The 25,785-nt window shown below is 41.8% G+C and overlaps 1 protein-coding gene across 2 annotated transcripts in view; it reads left to right on the forward strand.

The window, feature by feature from the left end:
- Nucleotides 1-24,576, forward strand: part of LOC146805325 (toll-like receptor 8) — a 140,567-nt gene extending 115,991 nt beyond the window's left edge. The window contains exons 2-3 of one of the 2 annotated variants that reach the window (XM_085622534.1): nt 20,531-21,549; nt 21,640-24,576. In XM_085622534.1, the coding sequence (XP_085478660.1) occupies nt 20,539-21,549; nt 21,640-23,739 (3,111 nt within the window). In that variant the 5' untranslated portion in view covers nt 20,531-20,538 and the 3' untranslated portion in view covers nt 23,740-24,576. Of the gene's footprint in view, nt 1-20,530 lie in introns of both variants that reach the window. The other variant, XM_085622533.1, reaches the window with a different exon arrangement.
- The last annotated feature ends 1,209 nt before the right edge of the window (nt 24,577-25,785 follow it).

Here is a 25,785-nt window from a genome sequence, read left to right on the forward strand (position 1 = left end):
GCTCCAAAGTAGTTCTGGCTGAGTTTTCATTTGTCATTTTACCAGGTTGTGTATTTTATGATTCTCTAAAGGGATTATTTTTCCCTACCTCAGGTGGCGTTGTCTCAAATTTTATATTTTGTGGTGTCTCTTTTACTGGGGCACTTGGTGTCAACAATGTAGAATTTGGTTGACATGGGGGAGGATTTTTATAAAACATGTCCTCGAGTACATCGTCCTCCGACTTGTGCACACCATACTTGTAACCTTCTGACCCTGTATTGTTTCTCTTCTCTGCACATTTTCTACCACTGGTCTCTTCAGCATTTCTCATAGGGAACATCCCATCAGCCATATTTGCACTCCGCCATCTTCTCATTCTGTCATCATGATTCTCCTGTCCACACGGTCTACCAAACATGTATTTATACCTTCCTCCACTCCGCTGTCGCTCTCTTTCATTCATCTCATCGTCCCATTCTGTCAATGCTTCAAACTGAGTAGGTCTAGGTCTCGGTTCTAGTCTCATCATCCTTTCTCTTAAGTTCCTCAATACCGCTAAATTAAATGAACCATGTTCTGGAAACGCTAAAACTCCATCATCTTTTGTATATTTTGCCCAATTATCTAGCCAAATACACGTATGATACCCATTTTCACAACCATGAAGGATGCGGACGATTTTGGTGGAGAAAGCAACTGTCCCTCTCTAGTCACAATCGGTTTATCCTTTTTGAATAAATTCTTAATCTTTCCAAACCAGGACTTTTCCTCTTTTTCTGGTGGATCGTAATACATCATTTTCCTTTCTCGGTATCGCTTGATTTCCTCTACAAGTATTCTATGGTCTTATCCAATTGTAGCACGACTCACACTAACGCACCAATCTGGAGCGTCTATGTTGCCTTTGCAATTCTCCACTCCTAGCGCAGCTTATACTAACGCACCAATCCGGAGCGTCTACGTCACTCTACAGCTGGCCAATCCCAGCGTGGTCTTTCTGACGTCAACTTTTCTCGCTACTCCTGTTTCTGCTGTCCCCTCCTTTACAAAATTTATCAGCAAATTTTTTCTTACGTTCTCTTTTACTCAAAATCTGTTCGTGACGACATAAAAACACCACCATTGTCCGCTTCGCTAAATCAAAGAAATCGTTTTTTGATCTTTTTCACTAGAATTCCGTATTTCTCGAGAGCAGCGCTTACCTCTGCCCTACAACGGAACTTTTCCAATTGCCGATAAAGTAGCACTTCCCTCTACCTTACCCTTCTAACAAGCATTAGCTAACCGTTTCTCTGGAGATAAAACACATGTGGAGACTACACTGCTCCTGAGAATTAAGGCCAGAGTTTCACAATAAAGCCGAATGCTATTTCACTTATACACATTCATACGGAAAATGTAGTTCATTTACACAAGAATCCTGTATTTCTCGAGAGCAGCTCTTACCTCTGCCCTAACACAGAATTATTTCATTCGTTGATAAAGTAGTACTTCCCTCTACTTTACCCTTCTATCAAGCTTAGGGGAGACATATTACCTTTCCAGTTATAAGCGTAATCAGAGCTCACAATTGAGTCCCGTTACTTAAGACCGAAATTTCACAGGAGGCCTTCGCTACCCATTCACCCCTTTCACACTGAAATGTCCCTAACGATAACACACAACGATGTTACCAATTCGAACCCAGACAATGCGTCGTGCGACTCCAATCGTCACACGTTTTCCTCATGTACCTACAGGGCAACAAGACAATACACCGTGCGACTTCACTTGCCACACGTTTTCCCTGTTTACCTACAGGGCATCCAACTTCCTACATCCCAGAAGTCTTCAGGAACAACATAGAACGCGACACGACTCAACATAGCATGTTAGAACATAAATCAATAATCAATCAAACATCCGCATCAATAATCAAATCAATAAGCAATAATCACCAAACCAATGCAATAAAACCATTACTCTGCTACCAGAAAAACTTCTCCAGCAGAAAGGGGCAAATTTACATATCCTCCCTGCGTCACATACCCGTCGTCACGCTAACTTACTCACACACACATTCATTGGTGGGGCCGCTAACACCAACACACATACGTCTCTCTCACAAGTGTGCACACAGGAGGAACGGTGTATCCGCTGGGCATGTGGGGGCGTACCTTATTACCTATAGGGAAGAAAAATTATATTACAGAATATACATATTTACATCAGCACCTATAGGATCCTAACCTTAACATCAAGGCACTCCACCACTTGGTCGATGGACCAATTAGTTGGACTGGTTGATGGTGATTTAGAACCAGCTAAAACACATTAAAGCTTCAGAATCCTCTAGTAATCTACTGTAAAAACCACAAACTCATTATTTCTGTTAATCAAACTTTTGTTTATGTAAAATCTTGTTTGCAATTATATCTTTAACATTTCAGTAAATCAAGCTTGAATTTCAGTCAATCAACACAAATCGCATGACATTTTATTTTTACCTATTCTTGCTATCAGGGTCTTTTCTAATTCAATTGGCTCTGCATAAAGCAAATTTTCTGCTCAATTGTCCCAAGTCTCAAAAGTCTGGGAAAGTTCTTTGCTCAGCCGACATAGTACCAAAGATCTCCAAAGGATCAAAAATCGTGCAAGCATGTAGCATCGCCTGAGGGGTGTGTAGTAGCTCCTCCCTATTCTATTACCCTTTTTATAATAAAATTCTGGGTACCATGAAACATTTCTTGGGCTATAATGAAATTCGATTGGTCCATTTGGCGAAATTTGTAATATCATCCAATTTTCCCACTGACTTGGGTTCTCAGAGAAGTGCTGGGTCACTTCCTCGGTCAATGTCATACTCACGCAACATTGTTGTTTCCTGGTTGTGGGTGACCATTGTTTCCTCTGGTGATTTTCACTGACTAAAGTTTGGCAGTCCTCCTAGTTCCTATCTTTGACCAGGAACACTGTGCTCTGAATTGAGAATGCCTGGAGATCTACGGAGCCGTCCGAGTCTGCGCAGTAGACACCGTGCTCACATGACGGTGGCCATTTCCGAACTCCATTTTGAATGTCATGGCTTGGTAGGCCCGAATGCCAACTTAAGCAGAACAAACACAAAAGAGTAATTAATATGCCGAAATGAAGATTCTAATGTTAAACCCTCACTAATCCCTTTATGTATTAATATTTTCCTAGCTTATAGCGACATTTAAAGCGATAATACTCACCATTCGGTCCTATCAGGAACGCAAACGTCACCAAAGCAACATAAATCATGCAATATTCTATCATCACACGTACTACTGTTAATAGGCGTATCACAATTAGTTATTAGAGTTATTCTGCCATGCAAATAGCAATGAGTCCCGAGTGTAATTTGTGTTAACCAAAAATGCAAGTTGTTGGTTAGTATAACACAGCACATAGTCAATTCAAATAAAAATATAAGTCAGTTACATACTTAGTATTTTCATGCAAAATAGAGAAGGTATACAAAATTTTGCTTTACCTGCTCCATCAGCTGCACCATGTCTGCCCCCTCTGAATGTCCTGCGAGAAGGTCCAGAGTCACTTAGGAAGTCTTGTATTTGACCTCCAGGCTTTGGAACAATTGTCAGGTCAGATAATCCAATCTGTACAGGAGATGAAAAGCTCTATCCCATGGATGTGATGAATATCTCAAAAAATGACCCCTCTGTAGACTGTCAACAACACAACATGACTTCATACCGAGCTGTATGCTAGCTTTATTTCAGCTGTTTAGACCATTACAGTCCTCCTGTTATACAACAATAGCTACTTGAGGCTGGGAAAGGAAAGAAACTTGGTTGGTTTGATAAAAATTGTACAAGGTCATATACCATCTTAAAGCACGCTCTGCACAAAAAGGAACGGGACAGAATAGAAATAGCGCGATGTAGAAACGCTTATAATTTAGCATTAAAAACAAGAAAGAGGGAAATAAAAAGGAACGCATGGACCGACCTACATAATGCCTGTGCAGAGGGCGATAGTGTTACATTTTGGCGCGTCCTCAACTTACCTTTTCTGAAACCAGAATTAACCCCAAGACTAGAATTAGCAATCGATGAAGACCAATGGGTGGACCATTTTTCTAAAATGTATGCTAAGAAAATGGAGTTTAATATTGGAACCGTATGCCCTATATCCTCTAGTCCTATAATAGAGCCCATCCCAATCAATATTGACTTTACCCTTGATGAGGTCCAACTGGCTCTGAAAGCTAGTAAGGGTGGATAGGCACCGGGACCAGACGGGGTAGCCATAGATATATTTAAACAAAACATTGAATTATGGGGCCCATTAATAAAACAAGTCCTTGAATCAGCCTGTAAGATAGGACTTCTAAGAACCTGGTCCGAATCTTTAATGGTTCCAATTTTCAAGAAAGGTGACAGACAAAGCCCAACATGTTACCGGCCAATTTCCCTACTAGATTTGGTGGGAAAGGTTTTAGGTCGTATCATTTTAAATCGTCTTCAGGAATGGGCTGAAGATAATAATATTTTAACAGATTTACAGTTCGGATTTAGGGAAGGTCTAGGAACTATGGAGCAAGGTTTGAACCTAACAATCTTGACGGAAAAATACGTTAAGGCAAAAAAAGGGAAACTATACCTAGCTTTCATGGACCTTTCCACGGCATTCGATTCTGTATCTCATAGCAAATTGTGGAAGATCCTCGAAACGATGGGAGTTGAACTTCCCTTGATTCAAATACTAAGGGAGTTGTATTCTGATGCAAAAGCTAGAGTACCTTATTTACCAAATGGGGAATATACAGCCTCATTTGCAGTGGAGAGGGGGGTTAGACAGGGGTGTGTCCTGGCACCCTTCCTGTTCACCCTCTATACCAATGGTTTGGAAAGGGTGATGCTCGAGGGGTGCCGGGACCTACCAAAAGTATTAAATCGACCCATTCCCACAATACTCTACGCCGATGACGCGGTGATATTGGCTCAAACCCCACTAGAGCTTCGGCAGGCTATAAATAAATATAACGATTACATGGAAAGCCTCGATCTGAAGATAAATGTTACTAAAACTTATATAATGAGCTGTGGGAAAGCCAGTAAGAAAGAAAGATCAAGTTTTATTGGGAATAATAAACTTGAATATACAAAAACGTATCCCTATTTAGGTATTTTAGCGGATAATAAGGGCACTTGGCAACAGGCCATAAGAGCAAAAAGATAGATTTTTATGAAAACAACTACAGCCCTTGTAAATTTTGCACAAAAATTAGGCAAAAGGCCACCGTTAGAATTGATTAAAATTTACCAAGCCAAGTGTGTTAGTGTAGTACTGTATGCGGCTGGGATCTGGGGATATCAAAATGTAGAGGACATTCAGAAAGTGGAAAATGCCTTTATTCGTTATGTATTGGCTGTCCCGCGTTCAACCACAAATTTTGTTTGTCATACCGAGCTGGGGCTACAATACATTATGGATAGAATAAGGGCCCAGCCAGTTTTACTATGGCATCGAATCTGGACCTCAACAAAGACAACATTTAACCAGAGGGTCATAAAAGATTCTTTAAACCTGGACCAGGCCCTAGCTATTAGATGGCTAAAATATATCAAAGACTTCATGGGGAACTTGGGAAGGCCCGAACTCTTCCATAGTCCAGCGAAGATGATTAATATCTCTAGAAAAGATTTCAAAAAACAATGTATGATCCATCTGGAAGAACTCAGATATGCTAGTGAAGCCCACAAACCAACAGTCCAGATAAATCAGATTATTCGTCTCACTACTGAAATGCAACCTTATTTGACCTATTACGGAACTGGGTATGACAGATTCGTACTGACACATTTTAGAATAGGCATTCTTTACCGTTTAGTATCATTCCCTATGATAAATGATTGGTCAAAAAATGTAATACCTTGTCCTTGTGACGTGGTTGCGCCTCAATCAACAATTCACATTATTTTATTTTGTAAATACTATTGGGACTACAGAAAAAGATGGATCCTTCCAATCTTAAAAAATTGGGGTTTGAGGCAATGCCGTCCGGCTTATATTGCACTGCAACTACTGCAAAATGAATGTTATGCTAGAAATATTGCGTTATTTTTAAAAGCAGTGATTAATTATAGGAGAAAACTGTAAATTTTAATCTAATTGTTGTTTTTATCAATTGTCCATTTTATGGAAAAATGTTTCCAACAGGTATATTTTTATTATTATAATAATTGTATTATCTTGAGATGAAATTAATTGGAGCGTAAAATGTACACATTTTGTAACTATGTATCATGCTTTTATGGTTTTCTAATCTAACATGAAAATCGAATAAAGGGAATTTTGAATTTAATACTTGAGGCTCTGTCTTTGCTCAAGCTAGGGCGAAGCCAGTAACTAGGTATTCAAGATGTTCTCCATGGATTCCCTCATCTTGGAAGTGACTGGAGCTCAATTGATCTCTTCAGTATTCTACCGAAAGTGGGCAGTGATTGGTAGGAGTACAGTAAACCACATATCAGTATACTGCCAACCCCTGGCCTGCCCAAGGGAAAATCACTTGTTGATCGCAGACTTTACCCTGGGGTCCGGGGAAAGCTGCGCTCCTGCAGCCAAGAGCCCCCCTAACCCCAGCATGTTCTGTGGATACATACACATTACAGAACAGCTACACAAGATATGGTACAAGAGCTGTGTGAGTGCTTAATTTGTAGAAGGAAGAATGCTGTGCTGATGGTCTTCTAAGAATCCCAGGGCCGGCGCTTTAAATCTCAGAGCACAAAATACCAAGGCTATGTATCGTTAAATACACCTCATGCATCTTTATTCAACTACCAAAACACTTCCTGTCCATGGATGTCAATTCATCAAAAGGCCAAGGATAGCGGAAGTGACACTGAATGCCAATTGACCTTTCCTTTGACTCACACACATATGCTTACACGTACTAACACATTAACATATGCTCACGCACTGAAACACACTCTCACCCGCAAGCATACATACAACGTACATACAAGAGCATTTTTTACTTACCTTAGCTTCCAGACAGGGTCATATTTCAACTAATGTTCATTTTTGTTACACTAATAGTCAATACTATTTTTCACTAATTGTATAATAAAAAAATTAACAGAAACCAGGCAAGTGGCTCTCCAACCAGCCTCCATTAGGAAGAGCTATATTTATGTTCCAGGCACTGATTTTGCCACCTCTGAGGCCAGCGGTCGCAAAATCAGTGCCAGGGGTAGCAAAGGACAAGCCATGGATCACAGTTTCGACCCATGGTGGCCTCTAAATTACGCCCATGTTCCTGTCGCTTTATCTCTCTTTTGCAGGTTCCTGCTTTCTCCCTTTGGGACTTTTTTTCAGTCATTCTCTTTCTCCTTCTTTCCCTTTTATTTTTCTGTTCTGCTCTCAGAAAATTTCCAATGAGGACAAATAAGTGCTGACCCCCAAAAAAGAGTGCCAGTGGACCCCACCGGCAACCACTGGCTCAAATTAAGCACTAGCTGTGGTGTGGTATGGGACCTGGTGTGGCTGTACCTAGCAAACCACAGCATTCCAAATGATGTGGTGGCATCATTCTCCACATCAGTGTATCCGAAGGAAGGGTGCCAAATTATTGTCTGGTAGAGAAACCCGGCTGCCCTAATGCTGGTGAGTGATTGTCATCCTGGGGGAGAAAATCACCAGCAGCCTTTTGTTTCCCCGCCTACAATCAACCTGGGAAGCTCAGCATGTGCTGAGCCCACTCCTCTTACTGTCAAGGCAGGTATGTCGTTCCATTGCAGGAGCAAAGTGTTGTGTTTGTGGACATCCACACACATGTGAGGGTGATGTGTGCAGTCCAATCACCGCAGGGAGGTGGGCCTTCATCCTTCTAAGAGTGCTGTAGAATAGGGAGCACTATGAGCAGGATGTAGACCTCTATTGGGCACTACAGGGATAGCAGTAGGATATAACTTACCCTCTAACCATTGATTACGCTAAATTGCACCCATGTCTTCTTCCTAGAATTTAGCGCAGATGTTCTTTTAATTACCTACTAAAGGTGGTGGAGGGGAAGGAACACTTCGTAACAAGACGCCAATATCATACCTAAAAGGACCACAGACTCTGACTTTGGGTTTGTCAATTTATTATAAGGCCAAGAATAATAAGATGTATACACACCGTAAAATTAAAATATATAGATATAGGAAAATCAATACAGAGCCGATTCTACGAATATAAGTAATTTGACTTAACAGGAATACAATAGTAAATTCCAGGATCAAGATACAACTCAGGATGGAGGCAGAGTCTAAATCTCTTTTCATTAGAAATAAAACAAATCTGTCCCTACACTATACTAAAAAGGAGACGCTATCTAATACCCTCCCATCTATTCCCAAAGGTGTCTGCACTTGTTGACTTCCTGATAAGTACTCACGTCAAATGGGTTAAAGTGCTTAAGGCTAGGAGCTAGTTCTAAGATGTTCCCTTCTCTCCGAAAGCTAGCAGAAGTCTGGGGTCTTTGTCCCTGCGCATCATACAATATAGAATTAGATTTTCTGAGTTATCCTAGTAAAACTTTCCATTGCAACTTTTTCTGTGTGGGGAGTTTCATGATCTGTTAATTAAAGTTCTTTGTTCACCAAGTCGACCTTGGCTCTCAGGCCAGCCAGACATGAAAGACATCCTCCCTTCTCGCTTCCAACTGTCTTCAAAGCATTCCTTGTATCTTTTCCAATCTGAAAATAACGAGTTGGCATTCCGATACCTGCAGTAGGATGAGAACACTGCTATTTCTTGAAAACTACATGCATTTAATTCTTTATTTCTCGAGAAGCCAAGGAGGTGCAAAAACAAATACAGTCTTCGGCCTATGAACTCGGGGAACTTAAGCTAGACACAGTTACATTATGTGGCTATAAGACTGTCCTGCTCTCTGTATATGCAGGCATGACGATACATACATAATCATACTAAAACATTTCACTACAATGAATGTTTGAATGAGCCTACTGGATACATGTTAATGATCATAAAACACTGCAAACAATAGGAATACGTGAAGGTGTGTATTAACCATGAGTATAGTGCACCCATAAAAAATAGAGTGCTGAAAGTGCTCTATCAGTTACCCCTTTTAATGACTAGTTTCATAACACCAATATTCAGTCTTTCAGAATTTCCTCCTTGTAGAAAAGACCGACCTAAACAGAAGATGTAGCTTGCTGTCCGTGTCTAAATCTTTCTAACCCCTTAAGGTGCTGGTAATGACTGTCCTGCAGTTGTTCCATTTGCTGTTCTCATTTTTTCAGGACATTTTCCTGATGTCTGGTCTTTTGCCATTTGTATGCCTTGATGGCTCCCAATAAGACAATTATACATATGACAGCTATTATGATGATTTTCAAGATGTAACCCATAATTCTCTGTCCCAAACTGCCAAACCAGCTTCCAATCTGTTCGAAACCCTTGCCAATTTGATCCCAGAGCCCTTCAGCAGCCAAATTACGCAATTTTTAATGGATATCTGAAATAGTGGAGATATATTTTCTTATATCCCGACTATTGTCAGGAATATAAGTGCAGCACTGTTGGACTCTCATAAGTTTACAGACTCCTCCAGCTTTTGCCAGTGGGACGTCTAAAGCAAGACGATTTTGGAGAACCATAGCCGTTATCGAGACCATCTCACTATCCACTCATAAACAGGATTTGTGCTGTATTCACAGAGAGTTTATCTACTATAGTTGCCAACTTTAGAATTTTTACATCATTCAAAACCACACCTAGACTAAGTATCATGGCTCCAAACACATCACCAATGATTTCTCCAGCACTTACACCACTTTTTCCTCTGTGAGATCCTTTTCCTTCCAAAGGCCATCAGTCATTCACATGGAATATCTTGGGAAATACTATGGCTAAATAACATGTCCCATACCAATTCTTGGGCAGTTTCACATAAGCATTCTTCCCACACACAAAATAGACATTAGGAACTATGGTCAATGTATCCAGTAGTGCTTTTCTTATGGACTCTTCAATCAGAAAAATGTGTTCACAATCACTCTCACCCACGAATATCTTGAAGTAACATTTAGACTGATGTCTAATGCACAACTTTCCTTTCTGCTGGAAGTCTAAAGCCATCGGTCCTGAACTCCCCTTCGCCTTAAGATCCAATTCTTCTTTGGTCCATGGCAATGCCTTATGCTTCGGATCTGGTCAAAACAAAGTTTGCCTATGTCGATGTTCTATCTGGTCTACAAACTTCTTTTCAATGTCAGTTAACATGCAGGTCAAATTATGTCTGTGTGCATAGGATGTATCTAAAGTGATGGTAGGCACGAAATACGTAGACATGCACTCTACCTCCTTGTAATAATCATATTTGTTCATGTATTTTAGGATGGGAACTTCAGAGAGTACCACATCATAATTTAAGAAATAATATTCAAAGTGGGCTTTACTATAAAACATACTTAACAGCACGCTGCACGTAATGCCATAAGTCAAAGGCAAGTGATGGTATTGTATGCCTTCCTCTACTGATGCTGGTAATTGCATGCACACATAACAATCTTTCACTTCCATTGTGTCCACATACTCATACAACAAACGAGCATATGCATTCAGCATGAAATCATCCTTTGACAAATCTACATGTAATCTACGACTAGTTTCTTTGATCATTTCCTTATCTTTCATGGATCAACCTTCTTCTATATCTACATCTGAAACGGGTGGGGTAAGGGTAGTTTGTTCCCCATTATTTTCATCAATGGGAGACCCAATCAAAGATTTGACAATCACCAAAATTATGACAAGCAGCACTATTGTTATAAGAGTACCAATGATACACTTCTGTTTTCGTCCTGAGGTTTCGGAAGCCATGTTTCCACTATCGTAATTGAAGCACCAAATAAACTTTTAGAGTCTCTGTTCTTCTTTTCTGTGCTTTTATTTGTGAACTACAATGTCTTTATTTGATTTCTCACTCGCTTATTGCCGTATTCAGTCCATCAATAATAAGCCTATTGTAGAGAAGTAGTCAGCCCTAATCCTGAATTCTTCTCTCTATTGAAAGGACCCTAATTTTAAATCTTCTTCCACTCGGGGCTAAGTTATCTTCTTTCTAAGGCCTAATACGATCTTCGATCACATTTCAAGCTTTATCTCCAATGAGGTTGGAGCCGAGTATGTTGAGAACCATTTGCAAGATTTCAGCTCTAATTTCTCCCAATTCCAATGCAGTGAACTGTCAACCAAAGGAAGGGAAAACAACCTGATTGAGGTTAGAAAATCGCAACCTACTCAATCTGGGTGGATTCAGAACTTGCAGTGTCAGGGTTCCAAAGGCTTCAACTCCCGGGACTAACAACTGAATATCAATCGAGAGGGTGTCCCCTCCGTAGCTCATTGTTCCAGTTCCCAATCTCCCGGAATTCCTCGGGCTCTGCATCTGCAACCAGATATGTCCACTCAGGAGATGCGTACTTTTGAGACGGTGTTCTTTTTTTTCTTGAGCGTCTTAGATCAACTGAATTGTCTTCTTGTTCACTTTGTTCAGATACAGACGTTTCACGAACTGGAGCAAGATTTTTCTCAGATGCAAGTCTTATGTTTAGCCTTTCTTTTCTTGTTGGCCCTTTTCTGCTTTGGCATCTGCTCTCCGCTCTTCCTCTTTGTCTGTTACTTCTAAGCCAGGCCGTTCAATCGGGTCCGGTTCAGAGGGTACTTCCACAATGTCATCAATCTCGGGCTCTGTATTCTGCTCCTCAACAGGCGGGTCTCTTTCTCCTTGCTCTGTTTCTCCCTGTAGGTCTTTAGGTTCTGTTGCTCTTTGGGCAACTTGGGGAATGGGTGATTCCTCCACAGGCTCTGGAACCTTGCGGGTATGCGAAGCGTGGATCCAATGCGGCAGTCCTCCAACTTCACAGCTGTACTTGTGACCAATATGACTTGGTATGGTCCTCTCCAACGGGCATTGAGACAGCTCTTCCGCACGTGCTTGCATACAAGTACCCAGTCTCCGGGGTTTAGATCATGCAGCAGGTCTCTCGAGGTGGATGCTGTCGCAGCCTCGACCTGGTGGGACACAGAATTAACCACATCAGTCAGTCCCCTACAATAATCCAACACCGTATCATCAGTGATAATTATCAATGCTGTGGCTGGTACCATAGGCAATCTCATAGCACTCCCTGTTAGTATTTCATGAGGGGATAGCCCTGTTCTCCTATCTGGAGTGCTACGCCAGTTCATAAGAACTAGAGGTAAAGCATCTGGCCACTTCAATGCAGTCGATGAACAAACCTTAGCCACTCTCATTTTGATCGTGCCATTCACCTGTTCCACCAGCCCTGACGCGTCGGGCCTGTAACTGCAATGCAATCTCTGGTCTATGTTTAAAGCAGCACACAACAGTTTCATGAGTTCACTATCGAAGTGAGTTCCTCTATCTGTTTCCACTGAAGTCGGAAATCCGTATCTCGGCATCAGTTCTCACAACAGCAGTTTTGCCACAGTGAGACTATCACATCGTCGAGTTGGATATGCCTCAACCCAACGTGAAAAGATACACACCACGACCAAAACATATCTCAGCCTATTGCATCTTGGCATCTCAATGAAATCCAATTGTATCCTATTAAAATGACCTCCTCACCTTCCAATGTGACTCATTGTAACCACAGTTCTCTTTTCAGCATTAATTTGCGGACACGTAACACATCTATGACACACTTCTTCAGCAGTCACACGAAAGTGTGGATTAAACCACGTCTGCCTGAACACCCGCACCATGGCATCTCGTCCCAGATTAACTGCTCCATGAATCTGCCTTGCCATTGGGCTCAATAAACAGTTAGGGAGTACTGCTCTGTTATCGGCTGACACCCAAATGCCATCGTCTCTCTTTTCTCAACCTGCTCTATCCCATGAAGCAGCTTCTTCCTCTGAGACCTCATGCTATAACCGCTTCACCTCATCCCATGTATCAGCTACAGCTAACATCATGCTGAGCTCGGTCTCTTCTGTTCTTTCTCCTGTATATTGTCCATTAAAAACACATGCATGTATGGCACAAAAACGAGCTACTTCATCAGCATAATTATTTCCCTTTGTGACAAAGTCTTCTCCCCTTCCGTGGGCAGTGCACTTCACAACTGCTATGGCTTTGGGCTTTTGCAAAGCGTCCAATAGTTGGTGCACGTATTCACAATTTCGAATCGGAGACCCCGAGGATGTTAAAAATCCCCTTTGGGACCACAACTGACCAAAATCATGAACTACACCAAACCCCTATTGACTGTCCATATAGAGCGTCACTCGGACTCCAATTGAAATAGTACAGGCACGTATCAATGCAATGATTTCTGCTACCTGAGCAGAGAATATTTTATTCAAACAGGCAGCTTCTACTACTCCGGTGATGGTGCATACAGAAAATGCTGCTCTTAAGTACCCTTCATTGTCTCTAAGACATGAACCGTCAACAAAAAGGATCAAATCGGATTCAGGTAAAGGTTCATCACAATGTCAGGTCTGGGTTTGATAGATAGTTCAGTGACATCTAGACAGTCATGCTCTTCACAGTTTTCATCTCCATCCTCTTGGGGAAGAGGTAACAATGTAGCAGGATTCAAAGTGGTACAACGTCTCAATGGAATATTTTCAGATGCTAGAATGACTTGCTCATACTTGGTCAACCTATTGTTCGTGAGATACTGTGTTTTTGTTCTGGTCATCAACAATTCTACAGAATGTGGCACATAAACGATTAATGGATGACCCATCATGATGCTTTTGCATCTTTCAATGCTGACACCTGTTCCAGCGATGGATTTAAGACATCCGGGTAATGCGGAAGCTACTGGATCTAATGTAGCTGAAAAGTAAGCCACTGGTCTACAGGCACCCCCGTGTGTCTGTAAAAGGACCGCTAACGCACATCCCTCCTTCTCACAGCAGAAGAGCGAAATGCTTTATTATAGTCTGGCATTTCAAGAGCTTGGGCACGGCATATACTTTCTCGTAGCTCATGGAAGGCTCTCAAGCATTCTTCATCCCATGGTACCTGATCACTGATATCCTTCCGTGTTAGTCTTAACAGAGGCTTTGCTTGTAAGGAAAAGTTTGGGATCCACTGTCGACAATAGCCGACCATACCCAAAAACATGCAGACTTCTTTTTGTGTTTTCGGAGTTCCCATATGCAACATCGCCTCTATGCGATCTGGTGACACCCTTCGCTTTCCTTTCTCAATAAAATGTCCCAGATACTGAACTTCGGGTAAACAGTACTGCAATTTATTTGGAGACACCTTGTGTCCATTCTCTGCCAAATGTTTTAACAAAGCCACTGTGTCTATCCTGCATGCATCTTCATTTTCTGAGGTGACCAAAAGGTTGTCAACATACTGAACCAGAACTGATTTCTGAGGCATCACCAGCCCTCCAAGATTCTTTTTCAGACACTGGCTAAAGATGGAGGGGCTTTCTGTATACCCTTGAGGGATTCTACACCATGTTAAGACACGGTTGCCCATCCGGAATGCAAATAAATACTGACTTTCTTCATGTAAAGGTATAGAAAAGAATGCTTGACACAAATCTATGACGGTAAACCATTCTGCTTCACATGGTACTTGGAAGAGAATACCAGCCGGATTCGGTACCACAGGACAACAGGGAATCATGATTTCATCAATCCTGCACAGGTCTTGTACTATCCTATACTTGTCACTAGGCTTCTGCAGTCCCATTATTGGTGAATTACAGGGACTTCCTCATATCTCCTTTACAATGCCTTGTGTGATCATTGACCCAATGACAGGAGTTATTCCAGCCACTGTCTCTGTAGACAATTTATATTGTGGGGTTCATGGTAACTCAGCGTTCAGTCTCACCTGTATCTTAACAGGTTCCACCCCTCGGATTAACCCTATCTCCTCACCTGTGAAATCCCACACCTTTGGATCAACTGAGTCTCTCACATCATGCTGCAATTCTGCTTTTGTGAGAACCACAAACAGTTCTGCACACATGCTCAAATTAGCCATTTTGAAATCGGCATCATCATCATATGTCTGCAGCTCCACACCTCTCAGAGTGCATGAGATGTTACAATTTAATTTGCAAAAAAGATCATGGCCCAAAAGACAGACCGGACTTGAATTGCAAACCACGAACTGGTGCTTATCTTGGAACGCCCACATTCTAACAGGTAATGCATTTGTTAATGGGTTGGTCATTTTCTGATTACTGACACCTACTACTTGAATGGATTGTCCAGAAAGAGATAAGTTTGGGATCACATCAGTTCTTACTGTGGATCGCGCAGCTCCAGTATCTAATAAAAAGGTGACAGGATATCCATTCACATTTGCATCCACAAATGGCCCACTCTGATCTACCTCCAGTACTGCATCGAGAGGGCATTCTTCCTGCACCCCCTTCTGGCACTCCAGAGGACCCTGAGATTGATCGTATCTGTCTTGTATTTCAAAATACGGCATCTGTTGATATGTCTGATTATGCATGGGTATTCTGGGAGGCTGTGGCACCTGTACTTGTGGCTCGCAACCTCCATACATGGACGAAGGTCTAGTCACGGTCTGTAGAGTGTCGGACATGTGTCCCTCTCCCTCATATTAGATTTTTATTAGCGGGATTCAATCGACACTCGTGCTTCCAATGCCCCGTCTTGTGACAATAATGACAGGCAGTAACCTTCTTTTGTTGTGCCACCCACTCACTAGTGCTCATCGCCATACCTCTTTCTCGTCCCTGACCTGGTTGGGTTACCATTTGTTGACCCATACCTCTGCCACTTCCTCTGCCTCAACCCATACCTCCTCCAACCCCCGCATATAGTCTGCATTTCTCAACTGAGCCAACATCAACTTGTCTTGCAATTTCTTTTGTGCGGATTCCACTTGATCACTACAATATTTGGCATACAGCAGTATTTCCAACACCAACTTATTCTGCCAACATATCAGGTGGTGTTGTATCATCAAACTAATGTCAGATTTCAAGCCTAACACGAACTTTGAGACAAACTGTCCCATATCCTTTTGATCAATAGTGTCCAATCCACTATGCTGTTTAAAAGCCAATAACAATAGTAATCATGCACTGATTCCTTAGGCTCATGAGTCGTACAATTGATTTTAAGCCAATCAACAATCTGTGGAGCTACCTTAGACTGCAACCAGGTAATCACTTGCTCATATTTCCTCATCACATTAGGTGAAGGACCATGAGTTACTGAATCTCTAGGTGGCTCGGCTGTTGGCCACTCACTAGCAATTTTGTATGCAGCCCACAGATCTGCCGGGACCACTATATCAAACAAAGTGTTCAAATCGATCCATAACACCTTCGAAGTTTTAACAAACCGGTCAATCTGCTTGTACCACTCAGCAGGTTTCTCCCTCAGCCAAGGAAAATCATTTGTAAAAGCAGCCAAATCACCCCTGCTCCTTGTCACATGTACATACCCTCCATTCTGCACTTTTCTCAAGGGCAAATTACCAGCATCTTCCATCCCTCCCCCTGTGGTGGAGAGGTACCTATCCTGGTCTTAGCACATTTCGTTTTAGCCCATCTCTCTTCCCATCTGTCTAGTGCTTTCCAAGCTCACATCCCTAGTACCAGTTCTCTAATCTGGCTTTCAACCAAACAGATCACTTTTCCTCCAACTCCTTGTCTGTATAATTTAGTCTACAAGAACCCTGCATCATCTTGGTCTTTGTCAAATCAACCTCGTACCTTCGTGCTAACTGCCATAGGGCATCATGAGCCCACTTTGCCTTTCTTGTAATGTCTTTGGCTATGAATAACAGTTCATTTGAGTCATATGTCTCTAGTCTCTCAAACGGCAGATTCCCTTCAACCACTTCTATTTCCACCTTTAATCGAACCACATCTAGCATTGGTGCTTTTCTTGCACCCTGCTTCACTTTCTGATTTCTTTCCCTTTCTAAGTCCTCTCTGTCACAACTCTGTGTTCTCCTTGGTATTGCCCCTTCTTCCCTCTTTGAGGCTGAACAATCTTCTCTATCTCATCTCCTACTCCTCCAGTGATTACCTGCGCACACAACCTGTGGACTAAACAGTACCCTAGATGGTTCTGCCCTCGTCATTTATTCTCTTGGCAACATTGTCTCTCTCACTGGTTGAACCCACATTCAGAGATCTGACCTAGAATTCACTAAGATTCCTGTTGGTGTTCTTTCTGACCCACTGTCCATTCTTGACGGATATGCAGTAGAAGGCAGTGAAGTACTATATGCCACTGGTACCTGTCCTTGACCTGTTCCCATAATTGTAAGACTCCCTCCAGATATTGTCTCTTCCCTATCACCTGTATACTGTTGACTGTCATTTCGTCTCTCTCCAGGAGTATATATATGGACCACTGGTCCAATTGTGACTGGCACTGACAGAGCATCTGGTAACTGCATATTCCCTGCAGGTTGTGCTGGTTCATAATTGGGGTATCTCATTTCCCCTGACCCTCCTGGAATCTGTACCATTGCAATATTTCCCCTGAGTCCTGTTGATTGTTCCTCCGATCCCACCTGTCCTGCTCCCACGGTCCCCTCTGGTGGTTGCGACCTCTCTGTCTCTGACTTGAAGTCACAAGGTGGAGGTCGTTCTGCTAAGAGCCTGTCAAGAAAACTATCATCTGTATCACTGCCCTCGTCTGTCTTACTCTTTCCCTCTGACTTGCATGCTAACAATCGGAAGGGATACAAGCGCTCTCCTTCTATGGTGTCTACTCTCCATCATTTCAGCTGTGCATCCCATCTTGCATCTTGATATGCCTTCATCGCTTTCCTCATTCATCCCTGTGAAGCCTCTTGTTTCTTCGCTAATGCGGCTCTCATCAAAGCGTCTAATGCCTCATATTGTGTGGGTCGAGGTGAAGGTTTAAGGTGAGCCATCACCCCCCTCAGCTGGTGCAGAACCTCCATACGAAATGACCCATAACGAGGGAACGCCAATTCCCCTTCATTCTCCTTAATTTTATTGCAATTCTTTGGCCAAACGATCGTATGCAAGCCCACATTCGTTGCCATATAATGTGCTGGAGTATCCTCCGGTGGAGCTTCCTCTCCAACCCGAGTCACCACCCCTCTGTCGCCTCTGCACAAATCTCTCAATACCCGAAAACAACGCATCATGAAAATCGATTGATTTGCAACCCACAATCCAATATTCGACTATGAACGCAGAGCAACCAATCCCAGCGCGGCGTTACACCAACCGATCAATCCCAGCCCGGCGCGCACTGACTTCACTACTAACTCCTTGCAGCGGCTCACCCGCCGTTACAATTTCACTTCGTACACTCGCTCACACGTTCACTCTTCAAGTAACTGTATAACTCAAAGTTATTAACCAAGTAACTGGTCTTACCACAGTCACAATAACTTACAGTTACAAAACAAGTAATTGTCTGTCTGCTTAAAGATCTATAGAACACTCACACAAGAACATGCATCGCCTGTGACCCCCGACCTGCATTGGTCACTGAATCACTGCGATCTACCCCTGGTACCTGGGGTTTCTCAGCAATTTATTCCTGCACTCACACAAAGTTCCTTGACACAAGTGAATAGTCGATAGTGCTTCACGACTCCCACAGTTTACTCAGACAATTACCATACAATACTATCCCGGGATCTTGGACTTCACCAAATTACATGATCCACACGTGTTCAGACCAGTACAAATAACCACAATCACTCAACATGCATCCCAACGCCGCAAAACATCACACAAATAAAACACAACACAATCCAACACACCTCACAGAACCTTTCATACTCACGCTGCCCTTTATTTCCGCCGCCCCATCAACATCCGCCAGTTTCCGCCACTCTTCGCCGATGTTCCATCCGCTGCATCCGAACCTCATTTCTTCCTACTCTACACTTTATTTCTCTTTTCCCCTCACCATCTAGAGGTAAACCATCCTCTACTACCATTTGATTACGCTAAATTGCACCCTTGTCTTCTTCCTAGAATTTAGCGCCAATGATCTTTTAATTACCTACTAAAAGTGGTGGAGGGGAAGATACACTTCAAAACAAGACGTCAATATCATACCTGAAAGGACCACAGACTCCGACTTTGGGTCTGTCAATTTATTATAAGGCCAAGAATAATAAGATGTATACACATCGTAAAATTAACATATATAGATATAGGAAAATCAATACAAAGCCAATTCTATGAATATAAGTAATTCGGCATAACAAGAATACAATAGTAAATTCCAGGATCAAGATACACTTGATGGAGGCAGAGTCTAAATCACTTTTCATTAGAAATATAAAAAATCTGTCCCAACACTATACTAAAAAGGAGACGCTATCTAATATCCTTCTATCTATTCCCAAAGGTGTCAGCATGTGTTGACTTCCTGAGAAGTACTCACGTCAAATGGGTTGAAGTGCTTAAGGCTAGGAGCTAGGTCTAAGATACTCCCTTCTCTCCGAAAGCTAGCAGAAGTCTGGGGTCTCTGTCCCTGCGCATCATACAATATAGAATTCGATTTTCTGAGTTATCCTTGTAAAACTTTCCATTGCAACTTTTTCTATGTGGGGAGGTTCATGATCTGTTAATTACAGTTCTTTGTTCACCAATTCGACCTTGGTTCCCAGGCCAGCCAGACACGAAATACATCCTTCCTTCTCGCTTCCAACTGTCTTCAAAGCATTCCTTGTATCTTTTCCAATCTGAAAATAACGAGTTGGCATTCCGATACCTGCAGTAGGATGAAAACACTGCTATTTCTTGAAAACAACATGCATTTAATTCTTTATTTCTCGAGAAGCCAAGGAGGTGCAAACACAACTACAGTCTTGGGCCTATGAACTCGGGCAACTTAAACTAGACACAGTTACATTATGCGGCTATAAGATTGTCCTGCTCTCTGTATATGTAGGCATGACGATACATAATCATACTATAACATTTCACACCAATAAATGTTTGAATGAGTCTATTGGATACATGTTAATGATCATAAAACACTGCAAACAATAGGAATACGTGAAGGTGCATATTAACCATGAGTATAGTGCACCCATACAAAATAGAGTGCTGAAAGCGCTCTATCACCACACGGCTAAAACTTGTCACAAGAGAGACCCTTAAAGTACTTTTAAAAAGTAATTCTGAGACACATCAGAGTAGACAATGACCTAACTCAAACATTCCGATTTAGGAGGATAATAGAACAAAAAAGATGTATTTGGCTAAAATGGGACTATTCAGAATAAACTGCATATGAATTAGTTGGGGCTTCACAGACGCTCATTAAAAAGGCGAAGGTGGGGAAATCTAGAGCTTGCTTAGAAATTTATACAAGCAAATTGTAATCATATACCCTCCTCTGTAATAACTTTGCATTCATTTGAGAGTATTAGCAGGCAAAACCAAAATGGCCGCTCGTATAACAGTCGTGAACCTTGAAAGTTATCTCTTTTCAGCACGAAAAAGGTGCACATGCCTTAATTTTTAAATATCACTAATACATTTTCTTCTATTTTCAGACAACACAATGATTTCGGCTCACAAGTTAATTTTGGTGCTGCTCGTCTACGGCGCTGTTGAATCACTTGCTGTCGAAAATAATTGGAAGACTCTGCCTTGTGACGTGGCAAGAAAAGGTTCCTTCATTCACTTTGACTGCAGAAGCCGCGGACTACAGAAAGTGCCGAAATCCGTGGAATTCAACGAAAGTTCTGGAGAGTTAAATCTGTCAGACAATAAGATAGAGTCCATTGCTGCAGAATCTTTTCGAGGGTGGAACAAACTCACTAAACTTATTCTGAACTGGAACCATTATTACTACAACGAAAGTGCCAGTGATTTCTGTGAGAGAGGGGTGAATATTTCCGAGGGAGCGTTCGCCAATTTAAACAGGCTTAGCAATCTGTTTGTGGATGGATTTGGCCTTTGCGAAATTCCAGTGGGAATCCCTTCATCTTTGCGCACACTTAGTTTGCAATACAACCACATACATTCAATCAGCAAAAAAAGCCTTTCTGAACTCATACATCTAACTGCCCTTCGTTTGGGTCACAATTGTTACTATGGCAACGCATGTGGCAAACCTATTTCAGTTCCAGAAGACGCTTTTGAGGAGTTCCGAAATTTAAAAATACTTACGCTTTCTTTTAACAACCTCACCCATGTGCCCCTCGGCCTGCCAGCTTCATTGAGGGAACTTTATCTCAGCAATAATCAGATCAAAAATGTCACTCAAAATGTTTTTAAGAACCTCTCTAATTTGGAAATTCTTCATTTAAGTGGGAACTGCCCAAGGTGTTACAATGCTCCCTACCCATGCCAAGAGTGCCCAAACAATGCTGGTCTTGAAATCCACCCCATGGCATTTAAAAACCTGGCTAATCTCCAAGAACTGAACCTTGGCAGCACTTCACTTAGGTACATACCTGCTGCCTGGTTTGAAGGCACAACACAATTAAAGAGGTTGAACCTGGAACTCAACTATTTGGTGCAGGAAATTGCTACGGGACAATTTTTATTGAAACTACCAAGTTTACAGGTACTTGATCTGTCTTTTAATTATAACAGAAGGTCATATCCAAGATATCTGAATTTCTCACACACTTTTTCCCATCTATCTTCTCTCCAGGAATTGCACATAAAAGGATATGTGTTTGAAGAGGTGTCGGCCGAAAGCCTAACTCCCCTTAAAAATCTTCCCAACTTAAATATTCTTAACCTTGCAATCAATTTCATCAAAAAAATTGACCTCCAAGTATTGGAGCAGTTTTCCAATTTGACCGTAATTTGCTTGTCAGAGAATAGAATTTCTCCTCTGTCCAAAAACTTAAATCACGATACTCGAAGAAACGGAATGCGAGACCAACGAATCAAAAAACGCTCTCTTTTAAAAAATTTGAAGACACTGGAAAATACCGGCAGGTGGGATTCTACTATGATCACTGGCACTGGTATCCACAATAGTTACCAACCCTTAACTAAGGCGAAGTGCAGTAGCTATGGTAAAACCTTAGACTTAAGCTTAAATAGTATTTTCTATATTGATCCAGAACAATTTAAAAGCTTTGGGGACATTGCTTGTTTAAACCTTTCAAGCAATGGGATTGGGCAATATGTAAATGGTACTGAATTCATCTACTTGGCTAATCTAACTTATTTGGATCTTTCCTATAATAAGCTGGATTTGGAAACTACTTTTGCATTCACAGAATTGCATAAGCTGGAAGTACTAGACCTTAGTTATAACTCACACTACTTTGTTGTCGAAGGAATCATTCACGAGTTGGGATTCCTGGAATACCTTCCAAATCTTAAGGTACTAAATTTGAGCTGGAATCATATTTTTACTCTCACACACTCACAGATCAACAGCAGCTCCTTGAGTGAACTTGTTTTCAAAGGGAACCGACTTGATAAAATGTGGAGAGTGGGAGATACAAGATACCTGCAGTGTTTCAAATCTCTGAGCAATCTTACATATCTTGATCTTTCATACAACAAATTGAAAGGAATTCCTAATGATGCTTTCAGCTCTCTGCCCCTGACCCTCAAAGAGTTGTATTTGAACAATAATGAGCTGGGATACGTTTTCTGGACAGGACTGAAGGACTTTCATTTCCTAGAAAAGCTGGATTTGAGTGCAAACAAACTACAATTGTTGAGTGCGGATGCCAATAATGTCAAGTGGTCTTTGAAGACCCTGCTCCTGAATCATAACAGCATTGCACAAATTGAAAATGGGTTTCTGGATCATGCCCTCCACCTTACACAACTCGACCTGAGTAACAATCAACTGCAGATCATCAATCAAACAACATTTTTAAATCAAAGAAGCTTAAAGATTCTCGCGCTAAGGGGAAATCCATTTCATTGCACCTGTGAAACGAGTGCTTTTTTGAGGTGGATTCAGTCGAATAACCTTAGTATACCACGGCTAGCAACTGATGTAACTTGCTTAACACCTTCTGACAAGAATGGTGCCAAAGTAGTGTTGTTTAATTTGCAGACCTGTAATTTGGATCACATTGGACTGCTATTATTTTTGTTGTCCTTCCTTATCATCTTAAATACCACAATATTATCAGTACTCAAACATCTATTCTATTGGGATGTGTGGTATATTTACTTTTTCTGTTTGGCAAAATTAAAAGGCTATCATTCTGTTTCTATGGCAAAATGTATTTATGATGCATATATATCGTATGACACGAAAGACTCTGCAGCGTCTGATTGGGTTTTGAAGGAGCTATCTGTTCACTTGGAGGGGCAGGGAGAGAAGCAGGTTCTTCTTTGTTTGGAAGAAAGAGACTGGGAGCCAGGCAAAGCTGTCATTGACAATCTTGTGCAGAGCATCCATCAAAGTAGGAAGACAATATTTGTTCTTACGGAGCGGTATGTGAAAAGTGGTACCTTCAAAACTGCATTCTACATCGCTCTGCAGAGACTGATGGACGAGAGCCTGGATGTGGTTGTCCTCATTCTCCTGCAGCCCGTACTGCAGCATTCCCAGTACATGCGCCTGAGGAAGCGCCTTTGCAAAAGCTCCATTCTTGAGTGGCCTAAAAATCCAAATGCTGAAGGCTTTTTCTGGCAAAAACTAAAAAGTGTTGTACTAACAGACAATTATGGCCGGTACAATAGCTTCTTTACTGATCCCATTATGCCTCAGTATAAACCAGATCCAGTTGCTCTTGCTCAGTGGATGAACAGCAGCCCTCAGATTCGGTGATATCACCAATGATTTCCAATACATATTCACAATGTGTTTGTAAATGAACTCTTCTAGGGATATTTGAGAGTTTTAAAAAACTAAAAACTAAAAATAAGCGGGTATCTGCTTGATTCTTCATTGTGTCAAGTGGCCTTTGTAGCTTCTTTTTTCTCGAAATAATTTTAGTAGACACTGTGAGATCACTTTTGACTTTATCTTCATACATGGGAGACTCCTCCCAACACGAGGTTTGGACAGAGAATGGCATACATTATCAAAACCCCTAAACTTTTTAATCATGTTATCGACTCTTGCCACGTTTTTCCAACCTAACAGCTGTAAAATTAACACTTAGACGCCATTATGTTTCTCCGTACTGGCATTTCTCAAGTGGGAGCTACTTTGTTATGTGACATATATGTGTTTTGTTATTCTGGTATCAGCGCTCAACATACAATAAATAACAAACTAACAATCGCCTCTTTTCCACTGGAAATGGGACAGAGAAAAGCAAGGATTGAGGAGATGGTGGCTTCTGAGTCTTAACTTTCAGCTGCTGAAATGTGAAACATGTCAGGCAAGTTATATTGTGTAATTCTAGGATTTGTAGAGTGAAAAACAGCCATGCCTTGTCATCAGACTCATGGGTCCAATAGGGAAAGCAAAGATGCATTCTACGTTATTTCACAAGTTAAGAGATAAATTGACATATGAAAGTGCTTTAATTTCTCAAGCTCTGCAATTATGTAAGATGTGTAGGTTTATATCTGTAATTACTCTTACAATGATTATTTACATAGCACATTTTACAAAGTGATTTGCTTTCAGGTACTTTATAAAAGGTGTTTATTACTATCCCACTCAGTGGTATCTATTTTGTGAATTTGAAACCCCCCCCCCAAAAGATTCAATGAATACATACAAAGATTCAAACCTTTGCCTTGACGTCAACCTTACATCAGATGCAAAATACACTGAGCCATTTTAAAAGGATTACACCTTGTGTTCTGCAGTTTATGAAAGGATTTCTAAAGCAAACACATTAACATGCTGAGCTACCTTATGCCTCACTGACTGTATCTTGGGAATCGTAGATGATGCGGTCTCCAGAGGAGATGATGCATCACAGATACAGGTGATGCGTTGGTTCCTGAAGGGGGTGCAAAATTCGTTGAGGCGTTGGGGCTTGGGGGTGATGTGGTATGCAATGGAGGTGATGCGTCCGTTGCTGGTGTGAGGCCTCAGTTCCTGAAGACGGTGCAGCATCGATGATGCGTTGATGTCAAGTGTGTGGTGCGTTGGCTCCGCATCTTCAATGTCAAACCACTGGGCTGAAGGAAATGTATTGGATGGAAGCCACGTAGGGCCGGGAATGCATCGAAGTCAGAACGGTGCACCACAGAAGTCGGTAATGTGGTGTCCAAGACTCATACAGCAGTGGTTCTTTTGAGGCACTGCGGCAAAGTGGAGGCAGGTTTTTAAGTCAAGGTTGTTGCATTGTGCACTCTGCGAGTGGGAACCACGGCTTCGGTGCAGGCAACAATGATGCATCGATTTCGACGGGATACACTGGTTCCAAATTTACGTTTTGTAGTCGATGCATCGATTTCTTGTTTTGCACCACACACACTCTTTTCCAAGGGCCGAGGACTGGATTTGTCACCATGTGGCAGAGCAGGACTCACAACAGAGGAGCCCAGGTGCCGGTAGCAAGATGCAGGTGAAGTCTTTGCTGTCCCTGAGACTTCAACAACAGGAGGCAAGCCCAAACAAGCCCTTGGAGAACATTTAGATGCAGGATGTAGAGCAGAGGTCTTTTAACTGTTTTGCTCTGAGCCCCCCTAAGCAAAATCTATTGAGGTCTGGCCCCCCCCTCCAAAACTTTCTGGCAAGGATTGGGAGAGCGCGAAGGACATGGCTGCGTGCAGAGTGCAGGGTTTATTAGATTATTTCAGAAGTACTTTTTCTATATCGCATAAACCACACTAAATATGAGACTTCTCATATTGGGGTGTTGTGAGCCCCTCACACTCTTGGACCTTAATGCAACTACACCTACGTCAC

The sequence above is a fragment of the Triturus cristatus genome, chromosome 8 (genome assembly GCF_964204655.1).
Source record: "Triturus cristatus chromosome 8, aTriCri1.1, whole genome shotgun sequence".
Taxonomy (NCBI): Eukaryota; Metazoa; Chordata; class Amphibia; order Caudata; family Salamandridae; genus Triturus; species Triturus cristatus.